The sequence below is a fragment of the Pelobates fuscus genome, chromosome 12, assembly GCF_036172605.1.
Source record: "Pelobates fuscus isolate aPelFus1 chromosome 12, aPelFus1.pri, whole genome shotgun sequence".
NCBI lineage: Eukaryota > Metazoa > Chordata > Amphibia > Anura > Pelobatidae > Pelobates > Pelobates fuscus.
The window spans coordinates 73,752,888-73,772,616 of NC_086328.1; the positions used below are offsets into that span (position 1 = coordinate 73,752,888).

Genomic DNA, 19,729 nt, shown 5'->3' on the forward strand with positions numbered 1-19,729 from the left:
ACGCTATAGTCGGGGACAAAATGTCTGTAATAGCCGGTGGTTCACAGAAAAGCTATGACTTGTGTCTTGGTACGGGTGGGGGCAAATTGGTCACTTCCTCGATCTTGGCGGGTTCTGGCCATTACTTCCCACATCCTACATGGTGGGCCAGATACTGTACCTCCCCCATACCAATGTGACAATACCAATGTGACAATTGTCCGGTTTTAAGGTTAAGTCAGCTCCCCTAATTCTGTCTAGTATGGTCCCTATGTGCTCCAGGTAAGCCTCCCCAGTGTCACTGTAAATCACTATGTCATTCAGGTATGCACAAGCAAAATCCTAGAGACCATCCAGGAGGCAATCTACCATCATTTGGAAGGTAGCTAGGGCATTATTCGTTCTGAACGGCATAACATGGAACTGGTATAAGCCGAAGGGTGTGCGAATGCCGACTTGGGGATAGCCTCCTCCATTAGGGGAATCTGCCAATACCCTTTGCATAGGTCAATGGTAGTGAAGTAGCGCCCCATAGCTATGCGGTCTAGCAGTTCAACTACCCTGGGCATGGGTTAGGCGTCCATGACTGTTTTGTCATTCAGTGGCCTATAAGCCACACATAGACCGGTTGTGCTGTCCCGTTTCGGGACTAAGACTACAGGTGAGGTCCAGGGGCTCTCGGAGGGTTCGATGACCCCTAAGCGGAGCATCTCATTAATCTACTTCCGCATTCCTTCCCGGACTACCTTGGCAATGCGGTATGGGTGCTGGCGTAATTGGGTCTGACCCGGGGTGTCTACCCTATACCTAGGGTAGTGTATTCAGGTTCTTGTGAAAAGGTTGCCTGTTTGGCTTCCAGCAGTCGTATAGCTTGGTTACATTCCTGGGTCCCTAGCCAGTCCCCAGTTTTACCAACTCTATCGCTCGTTTTATAGGATCACCTACTAGCAGGTCAGGTAGGGGTAGGGCATCGGGATTCTCTGAAGGCTGGGGCGCACACTGCGACTACTTCTTCCTCTCTGCCCTTGTACTCCTTGAGCATATTAATGTGAAAAGTACGTTTCACGTTCTCATTCTCACAGCTAGCTACAGTGTAGGTAGTGTCACACACCTGTCCTATCACTTTGTAGGGACCCTGCCAGGCTGCAGTGAACTAGGTACCCTGATCAGAGAGGATTTCTCTAGGAAGTTCATGTCACACGCACAGACCACTGGGAGGGGGAGGACCCTGGGAGGGGACACTGATGGCAGGAACAAGAGACTAGGTTTCTGGCTCCGATACATGTACTTTGGAGGGGGAAGACCCTGGGAGGGGACATTGTATGTAACCTGTGTTACACCCCCTTGCATGGGGAGAGTATAAAGCAGAGTGTGGCCAATAAAGCTGTTGTTGTGCTTCTGGAACTGTGTGTCGTCCAGTTACTGGGGGGGGGGGGGGGGAATGGGTCTGGTCCATTATTAATAGCGCAGGTAACTAGCCGGGTTTCCCAGGGTCCGCTACAAGAGTATCCGAAAATAGTTCCATGCACTTGACGACCAGGTACCGCAGACTGCGTTTGTGAGACAAAATAGCCCTTTACTAGAGCAAGTGTGTTCGGTTAAAGAATGGCGGCCACCCAGAGAGAGCACTTGAGTTTATTCAAATTATTTTCAAGTAAATGAGCCAGGGGGATGGACAGTGTTTGGTAGTGTGAAAGTACCGAACCAGGGTTTAACAGATGCCCTGTTCTATGACATTATTTTTATTCATTTTGCTTTGATCGGTATACGAACTCAACCAAACAGATTTTGCCCCAGCTGGTTCATATAACAAATGTTGTACCGAACCCTTGGACCACCCAAAGCAGTCGTGTGCCCCCAATTGACCTTATTGACACTTGCTCTAACCGAAACTCTAAACACTCTAACTGGTTCACTGGGTGGCCGTCGATTCATATGCACGAACACGTGTCGGCGGCCATCTTGTTTTGTCGAACGCGTCCAGCATTGTTTGGTTGTCGAGTGTATGGAACTATTTTCGGATACTCAATGGCCCGAACACTGCCGAGACTTTGAGGATCACTTCGTTTCGTTCTAATCCATCTGAAAGAGGCGGTGCTCGGTGAAAACCAGCTCACGAACAAGGGACACACGGCCAGCTTTTCCACAAACAGCTATTAAAGACATTTTGTTACATTTGAAGTCCACGAAAGAGACCGGCCGCACAGTCTGATTTTATGGAACTATTCTGGGCAGGAACCTCGTGTGCGGTTGATCAGAAATAAGACTTACATATGAATCGCGAACCCCTGAACCAATCTGGGTGATTTTTGGATATGTTGCTATTTTGGGGTATTTTCAGAATGTCCATGAAATATGTTCTTTTTAGCCTGGAGATAATTGAGTTGATACAGTAATTGACTCAATTATCTCCCAGGCCGAGGGGAGGGATTGCATGCCATGTGTGGGAGTGCCTTATATTGTACCTCTGTTATTATTGGTGTATAAGTTTGCATCACAGGTCCATGTGGGTGTCATCCTTGCATGGGGACTTGCATAAAAGGCCTTTGTGGCTACCATTAAACCAGTCCTACTTAATCCTCAACATGCAGCCTCGTCACATGATTGTAGGGAACCGCTATACTGCTATAACTACTAGCTCTTATAAGAGCTCTACAGCTATATTGGATTATTGGTCTGCTGGGATATCAACTGGAGAATACTGGAGCGCTACTCAGACTAGGGGAAAAGGACATCTCTGGCGGTGTATACTCCTCCTCACTCGGGGTAACCGTCACACAGGGAAAACATAGCACGTTCGGCTAAAACCGGGAAAGTTAAATAGAGAAGTTCTTCACAGAGGAATGTCCACTTTAATGATATCTGACAGAGGTATGTGTCAATTGTTAAAAATTAAATTGATTCTGACTCAATAGATGGCATCAGGGCACTCTTGACACTGAAAGCACTACAGCACACTGCTCTGCTGCTTAGGGTGCACATTTAATATACCAGGTGTTGGAAACCTTTGGGTTTGTTAGCATTATGGCTGTAAGAGCATTATGGAAGATGAAGTCCATAACATTAGGAGTGCCGAAGGTTGCCTACCCCTGTTCTATACCCTAAACTCTCACTCAGTATCTAACTTCTACTAAGCTCGTGGCAGCAGAAATAGCTCAAAGAACTTAACATGCAGTGGCTATAATTTAAATATATATATATATATATATATATATATATATATATATTTTAACCTCTCAACTAATTTTAATGCCATCAGTACCATCAAGCCCCTAAAGCAGTGATGGCGAACCTTTTTGAGCCAGAGTTCCCAAACCGCAATATATGCCAACTTTTTTTTCCTTAAAGTGCCAATACGGCAATTAAACCTTAATACTGAGGTTTAAGTTTAGAAAAAACAACTCGTACTGTTGTCCGAACTAATTAACAACTTTTGTTTTAAAAGAACACAACAACAGAGAGTTCAATGATACCAAATTTAAATAATGATATAAATAGATAAAATTAAGCTTACATTTATTAGTATCTCCAACAAATGCAATACATACACACAGTCTGCTGAATACACACACACACAAGACTGCTGAATACAGAGACTGATGAATACACACACACACAGTCTGCTCAATACACACACACAGACTGCTGAATACATACACACACAGACTGCTGAATACACGCACACACACACAGACTGCGGAATACACACACATACACACACACAGACTGCTGAATACACGCACACACACAGACTGCGGAATACACGCACACACACACAGACTGCTGAATACACTGCTGGGGAGGGGGGAAGGGTACTGTGTGTGTGGGGGGGGTAGGGGTACTGCTGGGGGGGGGGGGTAAACGTGTTTAAAAAAAAAAAAAGTATTTTAAATCAGTTCCTTCACCCCCCCTCCTCCTTCTTACCTTTAATGAAGGGGGGGGGGGGCCACAGCCATCCCTGGTGGTCCTGTGGTACTGCTTCCGGGACGGGAGGCAGGGGGAAGGATCTGTGAAGCAGCCGTTTCGGGCAGGCAGGTGCCTACTCTGCATTATTGGCGAACCTATGGCCGCGTGCCCACAGAGAGGGCCCGGCGTGCCACCTGTGGCACGCGTGCCATAGGTTCGCCATCACTGCCCTAAAGGCACAATGCCAGTTTCGAATGTCCTGTTTTATAAAGTGCTTGTTGCTGTATACAGTAAATAAGTGGGTCATTCCCTTTTCATATGGGATCTTGAAAAGCTAGTTTATCATTAATATTATAAAAAAATAACATTAAATTAAAATAACGAAGTAGTTAAAACTAGTCGTGGGGGGCGGCATGGCCTGATTGTCATTCAGGATGGACGCTTTTTGCTTGAGCTCTGTGCCAAAGTTCTATATATTCATCCTTTTGGTAACATACCTGTCATTATACGCTCACTACTCGACACTGTCATAAAGCACATTTGGCAACATTAACGTGAGACAGCACTGCGGCCTACCTGAAGGTACAGGTGTGCGAGAGGCGGCCAATCTTTCCACCTTACATCCCTTTGGAATCTGCAGCAGCCAATTTACCACATTTCCACCCACTCGACCGAGAGGATTATCCTGGCTTCTCCACTTATTGGCACTTGTGTAAACGAACCCCTGGGGACCCATGTCACACAATCTGAGTCATGCAACAATGGAGGCGGCATGGCGAGGGCCACGTGGTGTGCAGTACATCCGAAGGATAATCTAGAGACCTTTGATGAATTCTGCAATAGTTTTTGGCTGGTGTTGGAGTCCCGGCAGGCATCTACGAAGCAAGCACTTTCACCTCAACATAATCTGCAGCAGCATCATCCAGAAGCAGAGACTGGGTTTATGCTAGCAGTAAATAACAAGATCCTGGAACCCATGGGGGAACATTTGGGGAGGTAATCTTTTCCACTCTACAAAAGCCTACACCTGGAGAGTATGGCAAAGAAGGCACTGTGCTCATGGCTCACCTTATACCTTGGTGGCTGGTTAGTGTCAGAACCCTGGCACTGCATCCCTCTGTGGGCCCCCTGAGGACTATCTAAGGATCAACCGGCCTAACCTCGCAATTGGGAATTGGCTTATAGGCTATCTGTATATTGGGCTGGTCCAGAAGCTGTGACTCATGTCGAGTTGGCCTCCTCCTGCTAAAAGTAGCTGTATTTTTTATTTCTTCTCCAGATTTTCCCTTTGACTTTTGATATAATTTTTTTTTTTTTATGTATTATTTTTATTTTCCAATACAACAACATTGCCGAAATATAAAATAAATATATATGGTACAATTAAATCCAATACTTGATTGCAGTTCGGCAAGAAATTTATATATATCATTTTCAAAGGTATAGCAGATTTTGCGGCCTTATACATACATACAAGACAACGAAACAGGTGGGGAATGACGGAGTGCGGCGGGACGTAAGCGTACGCACGCACCAGGAGGTGGAGCTCAATGGGGGTATCGGAGGAAGGAGCAGCCACGAGGAAATGGCGTTTGTGCTGAGCCCGTGTTGAGCCTGTCGGGGAACTGAGAAGCAGCGCTGCCTGGTATCTGTTCGGAGAAATGCGGACACATAACTACAAGGAGAGGAAGAATTGGGGTATATACTAATTATGGCAACCAATGTGATGTGGATTTATAACCGGACAGCCAGACGTATACCGGAGCGGTAGCTGGTAAAAAAGTGCAGCGATTTTTATGTGGCTTATTATGTGGCTCGGTTCACTTTGCAACGTGGCCGATACCATTTAATGATATAACTTTCGGAATCTGGAACTGCAAATATAGATCAAATCCAGTAACCTTTTTTTTGGTTTGTTTTTGGTTTGTTCCCTTTTTTTGCTACTAACAACTTATTAGAGAACAGCAATATATAAGCAAATATATGTGGCTTAATAAAGTGGTTTAACAGAATGGAAAGGTTATGACCACAAGATTTGATGGCTAACTGTCTGAGAAACAGATGAGGAGAAATCTAACAGCTTACAGCTTAACTCTCACTTGGTAAATAATTTACTACTTTGGTGCTATTTTTGGTGCTCCAGTTTGGTTTGTCCTTGTTAAGGTGGCACATACCACTTAAAAAAAATATATATGTTGGAACTGTAAGATCATAGATGTGAATTTTATAACGTTTGATTTCCCTGACCGACATCACTTGTATCTTTGGACCTTTAATTGGATCCCTAATTGGATCATTGGATCAATAGACTTCTTGCAAAACGTGGAGATAAGAGGATCAAGAAACTGGGGGGAGAAAAAAAACAGCATAAAGGTCATAAAGGTCAAAGACCAATAAAGCCAAGACCAGAGACATTGAATACAAAGACAGATTGTTTTCAAGACAAGATAAAGAAAAGAAGCTGGTGAGAAAGTGAAAGTGGAAAGGATAAGGGCCCCTTGACACAATAGTAAACAAAGATGGCGATGCCAAAGATCTCAAAAAAAACCAAGGAGGTCAAAAAAGATAACAAAAATGAAAAAGTGGCTTCTAACTTTTTTTCACCACATAATAAACAGAATGAGGAACTATCCTTTCTGGATGAATCAACATTTGAAGATAAAAGAGTTTCAATAACCAATTTTCAAGATTTTATAAAAACAAGCCTGGACAATCAAACTGAAATTTTCAAAAAAGAATTAGAAAATAGCACAGCTCAAATGACAAGGCAAATGGAAGAAATTAACAGAAAAATAGTAAAAGTGGAAGAATTTCAAGAACAAATAACTAACCATTATAATCTAATCACAGAAGAACAAACCAAAATAAAGGTGGAAATAAACAGTTTAGAAGATCGAGTAAATATGATGGAAGAGAGAATGAGAGCTAAAAATATACGGATAAAAAATATTCCAGAAGATATCTCTCACGATAAAATCAAGGACTATTTGAACGGGCTGTTTGCAGCACTAAACTTACAAACTCAAGTTTCGGCAGTGTGTATGGAAAACATATACAGAATTAAGAAGCCACAGGGAATCCAGAATGCTTATCCTAGAGACACGATGGTTACTCTCCACTCCCTGATTGTCAAGCAGCAAATAATAAATGCAATAAGAAATAAAAAATTCTCAGAAGAGGATAAATTTAAAGATATCCAAATTTATCAAGATCTACCCAGAGCAGTAAGAATGGAGAGAAAAAGATATTTTGAAAAATTAAAACCACTGAAAGAAAGAAACATCGGATATCGATGGGGACCAGGAAAGGCCATTACAATAAATTGGAACGATACAAGGAAAGTCCTTCTGAACCCAAAAGAATTAGAAGATTGGACAGCTCAACAATTTAAATGATGAGGAGAGAAAACGCAAGAACTTTGGCAAAAAGGGGAAGAGGAGGGGAGAAAGAGATAAGAGATGGGAGAGAGGAAGGATTTTTTTTTTTTTTTTTTTTTTTTTTTTTTTCTTTTCCTCTCCCCCGACAAGAGTGTTGAATATGAAATTGTGTATGGGACATATTATCCCATGGATAAATTAATAGGAGATTATTAATGTACATATAATAGATGAATGATGGGATATAATTTAAAAGGAATTTTTTGGGAATAACAGTATAAATCACTAATGGAGGGGGGAGATGCATTTCAGGACTAAGGGAAGGGGTTTTGTACAGGGGGTATCACAAAAATCAGAAGGATAAAATGATATTGTATATACGGAGGGGTGCGAATTTGAGTGTGATACTTTGATAAGGGATACACAAAGAGATAAATTAATAAGAGTTTGGTTAAATATAACTACACAATAGATAGAGTTTGGTATAGGGGATAGAAATGAATGAATTTTTGTTTACGGATAAAATAGGAGAGGTAATTTTTATAAGTATAAGAGGTAACAAGGTATTCAAATATTAAGATTTACAGTATATTTTCACTAATGGAGTGGGAAGATGCATTCCGGGATTAAGGGAAGATGTTTGCACAGGAGATATCATAAATAATCTGAAGGTTATAATGATACTGTATAACACGGAGGGGTGTTTGTTCGTGATATTTTGATATGGGATACATAAAAAAAACATAGATAAATTAGTAAGAGATTTGTTTAAATATAATAGAGAATAGATGGAGTGCTGTGCAGGGGATATAAATGAACACGAGAATAAAAAATTTCGTATGGATAAGGTGAATTAAGGGACTAAGGGTAAAACAATACGAACACTTAAATACCAAGGGAAAATATACAGTTTTCGCTGAAAGTCCTGTGAGAAGAATCAGTGATTTATGGAAGAGTATAAATAATTAGTATGGGGGGGGGGTAATGAGAGGTAAGGGTTTTTTATTTTTTTTTTTTTTTTTTTTTTTTCTTTCCCCTCTCTTCCTCCTTCTCTCTCTGCCCAGTATGAGGGACAGACAGAGGGAAGGAGAAAGATTGGCTGCTCTGCTCGGATTCCTCCTGTGTAGCTACCACTTTAAGGTCAGAGATAGACCTTAGCCCTAGACATAAGATATTGTCAAGGCTTACAGGTTGAAGAGATGATTAATTTCTATTATCTCTTGAAACAACAAGTAAGAATGTTTGGGAATGGGCTACTCTGTACTATGAGAGCTCAGACGTGTGTGAATGAAATGGGAGAGAGGGCAGCAGGAATAGATGTTACAGGAAAACATAAACCATGAAGTGTATCTCACTAAATGTACAGGGGCTAAATACCCCATATAAAAGAGCTATGATGAGAGGATTGCTAAAAAAAAAAGGAATAGATCTAGCGATGGTGCAAGAGACACATTGGATACGGGAAGATAGGACTAGATGGAACGATGAAGGATATGAGATAATCTCTCAAGCAGCCTTGAGTAAGAAAAAGAAAAGAGGAGTGGCCATAATCCTTTCAAAAAGAATAAATAGAGAAATTATATATGAGGATATAGATATAGAAGGACGGTACCAGATAGTAATATGTAAGTTGGAGGAGAAAGTTTACACTTTGGTAAATGTATACCTCCCAAATGTACTACCCACTAAATGTTTTAAAGAGATTATGGAAAAGGTAGAAAGGGTCAAGATAGGATTATTAGTTATTGCAGGAGATTTCAACTGTGTGGTGGATACAGCTTTGGATAAAAAAACAAAAAATAATAAACCCATAACTAAATATTTGATAAATCAAGCAAGGAACTTGAGAAACTCACTTTTAGAAAATAATTTATTGGATATATGGAGAGTATATAACACAGAGGGAAGAGAATATACACATTTCTCAAGGGTACACTCTTCACTTTCCAGAATTGATCTTCTGTTGGGGGAAGCCAATTTAGTGGAACAAATAAAAAGCATATATATAGAAGAGAATGTCTGGTCAGATCATAGCTATATAATTTTTTCTATAACTGACGTTAAAAAGTACAGATCTAAGACGACCTGGCGTTTAGACGACAGTATTTTGAAGAATAGTAAAGATCAGTTACAAATTAGAGAACTGATTCAACTGTACTTTAGTGAGAATATCTCAGAAGAACTCCCGATAACCACTATTTGGTGCGCATTTAAAGCAGTGGTACGGGGGTATTTGATTAAACTTAAGAAAAGGATTCAAAGAGATAGAGGTCTGACCAGAGAAAAACTATATATAGAGTACTATAAGTTGGCCAGAAGTAACAAAAGATCTTTAAGTAATGAATCTTTCAAGCAACTCTCTGAGATTAAAATGAAAATAGAAAAAATGGAGAAAGAAAGAATAGAGAAAAATCTGGAGAGGATGAAATCCAATTTTTATTACGACAATAATAAGATTAATAAGTGGTTAACAAAAAAACTTAAAAATACAAAAAATGGGAAAAATAGGATTAGTTGTATTAGAACCGAATCAGGAATCTGTAGAAAACCAGAAACAATAGCTAAGGCGTTTCAAAAATACTATGAAAAGTTGTATAATTTACCAAATCAATCAAAAGAAGCAGCTATAAACGATTATCTGAGGGAGATTAGGTTCCCGAGGATTTCGGAAGAACAGAAAATAATGCTAAATGCCCCTCTACAAATTGTGGAATTTACAGGTGCAATTAAAAAACTTGTGAACTATAAGACTCCGGGCCCAGATGGTCTGACTAATAGATTTTACAAGGTCTATGGAGATATATTGGCAGATTACTTGACTAGAACATATAATGAAATCTCTCTGAAAGGTACAGGCCCTAGAGAATTATTACAAGCAAATATAATCCCTATCCACAAAAAAGATAAGGATCCGCAAGATCTAAAGAATTATCGCCCGATATCACTTATCAACGTCGATTCAAAGTTATTTTCATCTATATTGGCAGATAGGTTGAAAAGGATAATTATGGAATTGGTAGACAGAGATCAGATAGGGTTTGTCCCAACCAGACAAGCTAGCACTAATATTAGAAGAATGATTAATGTTCTGGATTGGAGTGATAGAATGCGAATTCCCCTCCTGACCCTGTCATTGGATGCAGAAAAGGCCTTTGACAGGGTCGGGTGGGGATATATGATGGGAGTACTGAGGGCAATGGGCATAGATGGATGGATGCTGTCGGCAATAGGCTCTATTTATCAAAATCCTATGGCGAGGGTAGTGGGCATGGATTTATGTTCAGACTGGTTTCCATTGAAAAATGGCACACGGCAAGGGTGTCCACTCTCACCCATTTTATACATTCTCTCAATGGAACCCTTTGCAATCAGAATAAGAGAGAACCCGGATATCCGGGGAGTACCAACTACGGATAGAGAACTAAAAATAAGTATGTACGCTGATGATACCATTTTGACTCTAATAGACCCAATTAAATCAATTGATAATTTGATAAAAGAAATAGAAATGTTTAGCATTATCTCAAATTATAAAATAAACTCAGATAAAACGATTGTCTTATTTAAAAACTGTAGCAAAGAGTGGAAAAGTGAATTTTTGAAAACTTATAGCTTTGTGGATGCGAAGGGGAGTTTTGAATATCTTGGGGTAACAATATCGGAGAATTTGGATAAAATGGTGGAGATCAACTTTACTAGGCTTTTGAAATCCACTGGGATATCGTTAAAAAAATGGAACCCCTTGTTTCTGAGTTGGTTAGGAAGGATAAAAGTAATTAATGCGTACATAGTGCCTAGATGGACATACTTTTTTAGAATGGTTCCGTTAAAAATTCCTCTACCATGGCTGGAGATAACACAGAGGCTAATTAAAAACTTTATTTGGAAGGGGAAAAAACCACGGATTGGATTAGTTCAATTAACAAATAATACAGAGCAGGGAGGGGTAAACTTCCCGAACATAATAAGCCATTACGAGGCCTCTATTATATTCCACACTCAGTTATTAAATAAAAAAGATTCTGAAAAAACGGGCTGGTTTCGCTTAGAGACCCGAGCCCTAAATGGTAAAGAACTGACTAGGTACATCTGGCAACCCAAAAAAATTGAAAAAGAAGTCAGCAGTGTAATTCTAGACTATTTGTTGAATGAATGGAATAAGATTAGAAAAAAATTAAATATCCTGGGAAGCATTTTTGGGTTTATGAGAATAGAAATATTAGAAGCCCTATTGCCAGACTTAAAATTAGACTCTTGGAAGGATAGGAAAATTGAAACTTTGGACGATATAATAATAGGAGATAGAATTAAAGACTTTGTAACTCTGTCTGGGGAATTTGGTCTTCTTCAGGATGAGGCTTTTCGATATTTAAGAATAAAATCCTTTTTGGATAAATCACTTGCTAAGAGTAATATAAACAGTAGTATCCTCATAAAACAGATCTTTGGAAATAATAGTACTCGAAAAAACATGGCAAAATGCTACGCCCTTATAAGAGCGACCCCCAAAAATATAAGGTCTAAACAAATAAAAAGTTGGGAAAAAGAATGCAATATAAAAATAGACCCAACAAAGTGGGGGGATATGTTGATACAGTTAAAAAGAAATGTTCACAACGATATATTGTTTGAGACTCAGTATAAAGTTTGCTATCGTTGGTATTTAGTGCCAATGAGACTAAACAGAATTGATCACAATGAATCTAAAATATGTTGGAGATGTGGAAGCAATTTGGGAAGTTTTGTCCATATTTGGTGGAGTTGTGGATTAATTAGGAGATTATGGGACGAGGTTTTTAGAAAATTGTATGTTTGGGACAAAATTCTTATAGAACAATCTTCAGTAAGGGCCCTCTTACACCTCCAATGGCCAGAGTTATTAAAATACCAACAATTTCTGGTCTGCCATTCTTTTATGGCATTAAAGATATTGATAGCTAGGGGGTGGAAGAGCTCCGTGACAATTGAGTTCAAACACTGGGAGAAACAATTAAAACTTCAGATTAATAACGAGATAGGGCTTTTTAAGAGGAAGGATAGTGTACAGAAATATGAAATGGGGAAAAAGTGCTTAAAACTCTTAGAAACTAATGTGCAACAATAGTAATCTTTTGTGATGTATACACAGAAATGTTTAATAGATAAAAATGACTTTGTATGTTTAAATTCTATTGTAACTTGCTGCCTACTCCCACAAATGTAAGAATGCATGAGGTATGATGTATGAATGAACTGTGAAATATGTTTTAATGATTTAGTTTGGAGGACTGGATGTCTACTAATATTGTCGAAACTGTCTACATGTTTATATGAAATAATGTTTTGATATGATGAGAAAATTTTTTTAAAATCAAATAAAGATATATTTGCAAAAAAAAAAATATACAAAGTAAAGGCATTATTCCCTCTTCTAGCACTCCACAGTATCAAGATACTTTAATGTGGCCTAATTAAATATGTCGATGTAGCATTTTTTTTTTGTTAAAAAAAAAAAAAAAAAAGAAAAAAAAAAAAAAAAAAAGACAACGAAACATAAATACATATAAAAGGACTACATAGAAAAGGACTACAACCACTGAGGATCGATCGATATGGTAGAGAGGTTATATATATCCAAGGGATCTATTGTTACATAGTTACATAGCTGAAAAGAGACTTGCGTCCATCAAGTTCAGCCTTCCTCACATATGCTTTTGCTGTTGATCCAAAAGAAGGCAAAAAACACAGTCTGAAGCGCTTCCAATTTTGCAACAAACTAGGAAAAAAATTCCTTCTTGACCCCAAAATAGCAGTCAGATGTCTCCTTGGATCAAGCAGCTATTACCCCACTAATTAATTGTTAAGCCTGGGGGATCAGTAGACCTGACTTGATTAACTAGGCCCTCTATCCCATCATGAGTCACTAAACTATACCTACTTCCATAATTCTATGTTTTAAGTGGTGTAGGGGATACCACTTTACAGGTGTTTTTGAGCTAGTACACTATACCTACTTCCACGTTGTGCATATTTTCTGTACTAAATTAGATACATTTGCCAGAAGAAGAAACAAAAATTGCATTCCATTGGGTATTGGTATTCTATTTTATTTAAGATCTTGCCATATTGGAGGATAGCTAGATTTCCATTTACGTGCAATAGTGATCTTAGAAGCGTAAAGAATCTGTAATAAGATATTTATATTTTTTCTCCTTTACCGGGAAATCTAAGTTGAATAAGAAAAGTGAAGGTCAGAGTATTATATTAACCTGAGTTAAGTCTGATATCAGAGAACAAATACGTATCATAATGTAATTTAATACCTCGCAATTGTACCATATATGTAGTATTGTAGTAGTAGTATATGTAGTATTGTGCCAATCGTTTTATGACATCTCCAACATATAGGTGAATATGCTTCGTACATTTTATGTAAATTAGAAGGAACCTGATACCATCTATATAGAATCTTTAGGTGTAATTCTAACAAAGATATACAATGAATATTTTTTTTTTTATTGGATAGTAGTTTGATACCATTCATAGGGGGTATAATGTACGTTAAGATCCTTCTCCCATTTCACTATTGGCTCAGCTCCCTCGCGCGCCACTTAATGAAGCCGGGAGCCGGAATATGACGTCACTCCAGCTCCCGGCATCACTAAGTGGCGCGCGAAGGAGCTGAGTATGGAGATTAAAGCTCCCTCACTGCCTGCTTAGCCTGTCCGCCCTCTGCCTGCCTGCGCAGCAGCCCCACTGGACCGCAGGTAAGCAAATCCACTCCAGCTCTCCCAGGGAGGCTGGGTGGATTTAAAAATAAAATTTAAAAAAAATATAATTTATGAGTGTTGGTGGAAATGTGTGTGTCTGTAAGTGTGTGTGTGTGTGTGTCTAAGTGAATGTGTGTGTGTATGTGTCGGTCAGTGTTTGCGTGCATCTGTCAGTGTGTATGTGTCTGTCAGTGTGTGTCCGAGTAATAGTGTGTGTCTGTCTATCAGTGTGTCAAATCAGTGAGTGTGTGTATGTCATTGTTTGTCAGTGTATATGTGAGTGTCTGTCAGTGAGTGTGCGCGTCTGTCAGTGAGTGAGCATCTGTCAGTCAAAGTGCGGCCTTGACAGGAAGGGGTGGGGAAAATTTAAATTGGAGGGGGAGGGGAGGGGTGCCCGAGCACCGTCCTGCCTAGGGCAGCACAAATCCTAAATACACCACTGATTACGCACTACTATGCAATAATTTTAATACCACAGTGTCATTTTACTATATAACATAGAATTTCTCGTAAATGTGGTCCCAAAACAGGATTTATAATGCTAGCATCCCAGAAATGTTTAAGTGTCTATGTTCCAACTGTTATATAAAATAAGAGGTCTTTATCTGCCAGTCTTATTTGCAACATGTGATATATAACATTCTTTGCTGATGTATGCTGTCAATATCAGCCATTCTCATTTAAAAATAAGTTTCTTTAGTCCCCCACTTATACATATGTATGCAATCTATATGGGTATTGTATGCGAACTGAATTTTCTGGCACTTTAATAACAATTTCTCAGAACAGCTCTGCCCCTGAACATACCCCACTCGCACCCTTAAAATGAATGTTTCCTCCTTCGAAATGTTGAGTGGTATGAAATGCTAGGAAGGCAGAATAAACAAATCTAACACCTGTACAGAAGCTATTCAATGGATGTATCATGGCTGCCATGAATGAACTGTATTATTTGTATTATATACATAAATCCCTGTTATTACTTATAATAAAAACAGTACACAATATATTGTTTATATGATCACAATGTAATGACGAATCAATTTTAGTTACAATATCATTTACAGTTGTGGTTTTATAAAATTTAATGTCATCTTCTCTTTTATGTTTGTGCATGTAACTTAAGGGTTATCTCACGTGATCCACTTATGGGCAGTAATGCAAACAAAACAATATGTCATTAGCCAACAGTAACATTAATCCATTTAACCCCTTAACGCCGTTACGACGTTCTATGCCGTCACGCTTTAAGTGGGCTTTAAAGACGTTGCGGCGGCATAGAACGTCGTAACGGCTTTGAGCCCTGGAGCGCCCGGTATACTTACCTTTCCGGCGCTCCGCTTCGGGAGGACTGCCTCACAGCCCAGGCAGCCCGCCCACGGCAAATCAGGCCCCCGGGGGCCCTGTGATCGCTCTCAAAGAGCGATCACATGGCCCCCTATAGCTGGCTGTGGATCTGCCAGCAGGGGGGCTGTCTAAAATATCAGACAGTCCCCCTGCTGGTGGGATCTGTAAAAAAAAAAAATATTAAACATGTTTAAAAATAAAATAAATATATTTATATATATATATATATATATATATATATAATATATGTATATATATTATATATATAATATATATGTATATTATATATATTTAACGGCATACATAGTGTATTTTAATACTAATATAAGTACATATATTAGTATTAAAATACACTTAGAATGACATTACATATATATAATATACATATATTATATATATAATAGATATATACACATATATTATATATATAAATACGTATAATTACAATAATAAATAAATAAATTTAAATTAATAAATAAAATATTGAAACAAAATTTAATATAAATTATATATACATATGTAATTTCATTCTAACTGTATTTTGTTATTAATATATATATATATATTGGTAACAAAATACACTTAGAATGACATTCTATATATATCTATCTATATATAAAATGCAAATAACCGCAAATATATATATATAGATAAATACATATAATTACATAAAAGATTACATTAGTATACACGTAGAATTTAAATACCTATAAATGCATATATATTAAAATTCTACGTGTATATTTAAGTAATCTTTTAACATAATTAGGGGATTTGATTAATTAAAATTTGATTGACATACCTGACAACACAGGGAGAAAGTGCAGAGAATTAAATTCACAAGCACTATATTTGACCCTGTAACTCTCCAAGACAACATAAAACCTGTACATGGGGGTTACTGTTTTACTCGGGAGACTTCGCTGAACTCAAATATTAGTGTTTCAAATTGGTAAATTGTATTACAACGATGATATTTTAAGTAAAAGTGACATTTTTTTTGCATTTTTTACAAACGAACGGCACTTTTATGGACTACATTATTGTTGTAATATGTTTTACTGTTTTAAAACACTAATGTTTGTGTTTAGTGAAGTCTCCCGAGAATAACAGTACCCCCCATGTACAGGTTTCATGGTGTTTTGGAAAGTTAGAGAGTCACATATAATGCTTGCATTTAATTTTTTTGACATTGAAATTTGCCAGATTGGTTATGTTGCCTTTGAGAGCGTATGGTAGCCCAGGAATGAGAATTACCCCCATGATGGCATACCATTTGCAAAAGTAGACAACCCAAGGTATTGCAAGTGGGGTATGTCCAGTCTTTCTTAGTAGCCACTTAGTCACAAACACTGGCCAAATATTCGTTTTTTTGCTTTTTTAACACAAAAACAAATATGAACGCTAACTTTGGCCAATGTTTGTGACTAAGTGGCTACTCAAAAAGACTAAACATACCCCACTTTCAATACCTTTGGTTGTCTTCTTTTTCAAATGGTATGCCATTATGGGGGTAATTCTCATTGCTGGGCTACCACATCGTCTCAAAGGTAACATCGGGCAAATTTCTATTTGAAAATGGAACGTTCTATATTTGATCCTGTAACTTTCCAAAACACCATAAAACCTGTTAATGGGGGGTACTGTTGTACTCGTGACACATCGCTGATTACAAATATGTGCATTTTTGTGCAGTAAAACCTAACAGTATTATGACATTCACAGCTAAAATGTCAGACGGAAATACAAATGTAAAAAAAAAATCTTATTTTCTCACATTTGTTTTAATTTTATTCATAATGAATTATGTTCCATATATGAATAGTTAATGATAAATTAAAGCCCTGTTTCGCCTCAACAAAATGATATATAATAAGTGTGGGTGCATATAATATGAAAGAGGGGAACTATGGGTGAACAGACATATAGCGCAAATTCCAGTTTTTGTTTACGTTTTGTTTTGATCAGAACGTGCACTATTGACTCCATCCTGAAGGGGGTTTATATTTCCTTTCCTAATGTGTTTTATACCCCACCTCTTATAGACTGCAAGCTCGTTTGAGCAGGGCCCTCTTCAACTTATCATTCCTGTAAGTTTTCTTGCTATTGTCCTATTTGTAGTTAAATCCCCCCTATTATAATATATATAACGCTACAGAATCTGTTGGCGCTATGTAAATGGCAATAATAATAATAATATCTGTCCTTCAGATTCATACATACAAATGAATACATAAAAAGTAGATTAGAATATTCCTGAATTGCACTTTATTAACAAAATGAATTATATATCTTTGATATAGGCAGGACATACAGACACAGAAGTTCCTTCCACAATGCGATCTCCAGAAGATGAGGAAGCCTTGAAATAGAGGACCATCTGAGTTTGATGAGTCATCGTAATCTTGTTTACTCTGGCCATAATCATGAAGGCCAGCAAGTATTGGATTTAGACACTTCTTGTACAATCCAGATATATTGAGTATCATGGTTCCTGCCTCTGTTGTGTTGTGATTTAAAAGTATTCTCTGAAATTATTCCAATCTTTCACAGATTCTTTTTGTATCCTGAATCAAATACTTTCTTTAACATTATACAGGTTTGTTTATTTTATGTCAGACAGTGTTTTAACCGCTCAAGGACACATGACATGTGTGACATGTCATGATTCCCTTTTATGCCAGAAGTTTAGTCCTTAAGTGGTTAAAGCCAAAAAATAAATAAAAATAATTACTGGATACGCCTTCAAAGAAATAACTTTGATAAATCTAGTTCTTCAGTAAATAAAAAGAACTCCGAAATAATATTACATTTTAAGACTCCTCCATAGTTACATTATCTAGTTACAAGTGGCAGACTTTCATATTTTCAGTCCGATTGTTTAGCCGATGGAACAGCCTAGAGATATAATAGTCAAACATAGTTGGATCTATTGTATCCAAGAGAAGCTATAACACCCCAAATGAGAGTGGTTATATTGTAAAGCTAAAGAAGCACCATCTTTGGGGCCTGCTGTATTCTTTTAATAATAAACTAAATATCGTGAAAATCTAATGTTGTAGTACCCGAATACAGTGATTGTGTATTGAAGTAAACTCAAATACACTGAACATTGTATGAATTACACTGCAAATTTTGATTCTAAAAAAAAGGGGATAGGACAAAGACTGGGAAAGAGGAGCAAAATCACACAGCCCAATCTTGTGAGCAAGGTCCTTTAGAACGAGATGTGGGTGATGCTTTCATGTTGAACGTCTTCAAGATATGTTCAAATGTCACCACAGTGTTCCCGATAAAATGAGTCACATTTTCCATCTGTTTGTTTTAGTATGGCTAAAGCTCCATCGAGGTGAAGGTTCCTTCCAATGTCTAGCTGTTGCAGATTTAGTACCTAGGATCTGTCTTTGTCTAATCTTAAACAGCCCTTGTGGTCATGTATGTAACTGCAGGTTCATAAAGCTCTGGTGGCTCTAATTTGTGATAAGGCAGTCCAAGGGGTATATGAGCATGGTTTGTACGGACAATTACATTCAATGTTAAAATGTAATATTTAGTTTTTATTTACAATTTACTTATTAAAATGTTATCAGGTAATCTATTATTCCACCATTTCAAATGTTCAGCTAGTCACCACTTTGAAATTAAAGAAAGGAAAAATGCCATAAACATGACAAAATTTAGGGTTTAGTCTTTTGTAAAATTTATATACTATGGCACATCCTTCATATGAGCTGCTTGTACTTCAGGTCCACAAAATCACTTTTAATTAAAGGTCTAATATACCAGTTTCGTTTTCTAACAATTATTTTAGAGCTCTGTGGCTGATTTTAATCCATTAAATATCATCAGATGTAGATTATTCTATTGATATATGCAGCAATTTAGAAGTGATTGGAACAACTCGTTAATCTATTATATCCCATTTTTTTTTCTAAATGTACATGGTGATTCATGCACCCTTAACCCCTTAAGGACCAAACTTCTGGAATAAAAGGGAATCATGACATGTCATACATGTCATGTGTCCTTAAGGGGTTAAGCAATTTTTTCCCCTAGTTGAATGAATTGGAGCCAATCTCATGAGCAGCAGAGCTGTTTCCCTGCCAAGACTTTTTTGTTTTCCTTTATAAGACATAAAAAGTATAATTTTTTTTGTGTATTTAAAAGCACGCAAGAGTTGCTTGTTGGCATGGCAGTAAAGCATGATGAATACAATTTCATTTATCTGTTTCTTTAATTGTTTTCAACACGTCACAGGTTATTTTTCTGTTTTATTAATTTTCTTTTATCAGGGAAAAAAAAAAACCCATACATTTCTCATCCTATTTGTGGCAACTTTCTAGCCCTCATGAGCCTTAAACCTTTCGTAAT

General features: G+C 37.8%; 1 protein-coding gene across 1 annotated transcript in view; it reads left to right on the top strand.

The window, feature by feature from the left end:
* The window catches only part of LOC134579264 (transmembrane protein 272-like), a 97,473-nt gene extending 78,330 nt beyond the window's left edge, over positions 1-19,143 (top strand). The window contains exon 6 of the mRNA XM_063438485.1: positions 17,662-19,143. Within this exon, the coding sequence (XP_063294555.1) occupies positions 17,662-17,730 (69 nt within the window). The 3' untranslated portion in view covers positions 17,731-19,143. The remainder of the gene's footprint in view (positions 1-17,661) is intronic.
* The last annotated feature ends 586 nt before the right edge of the window (positions 19,144-19,729 follow it).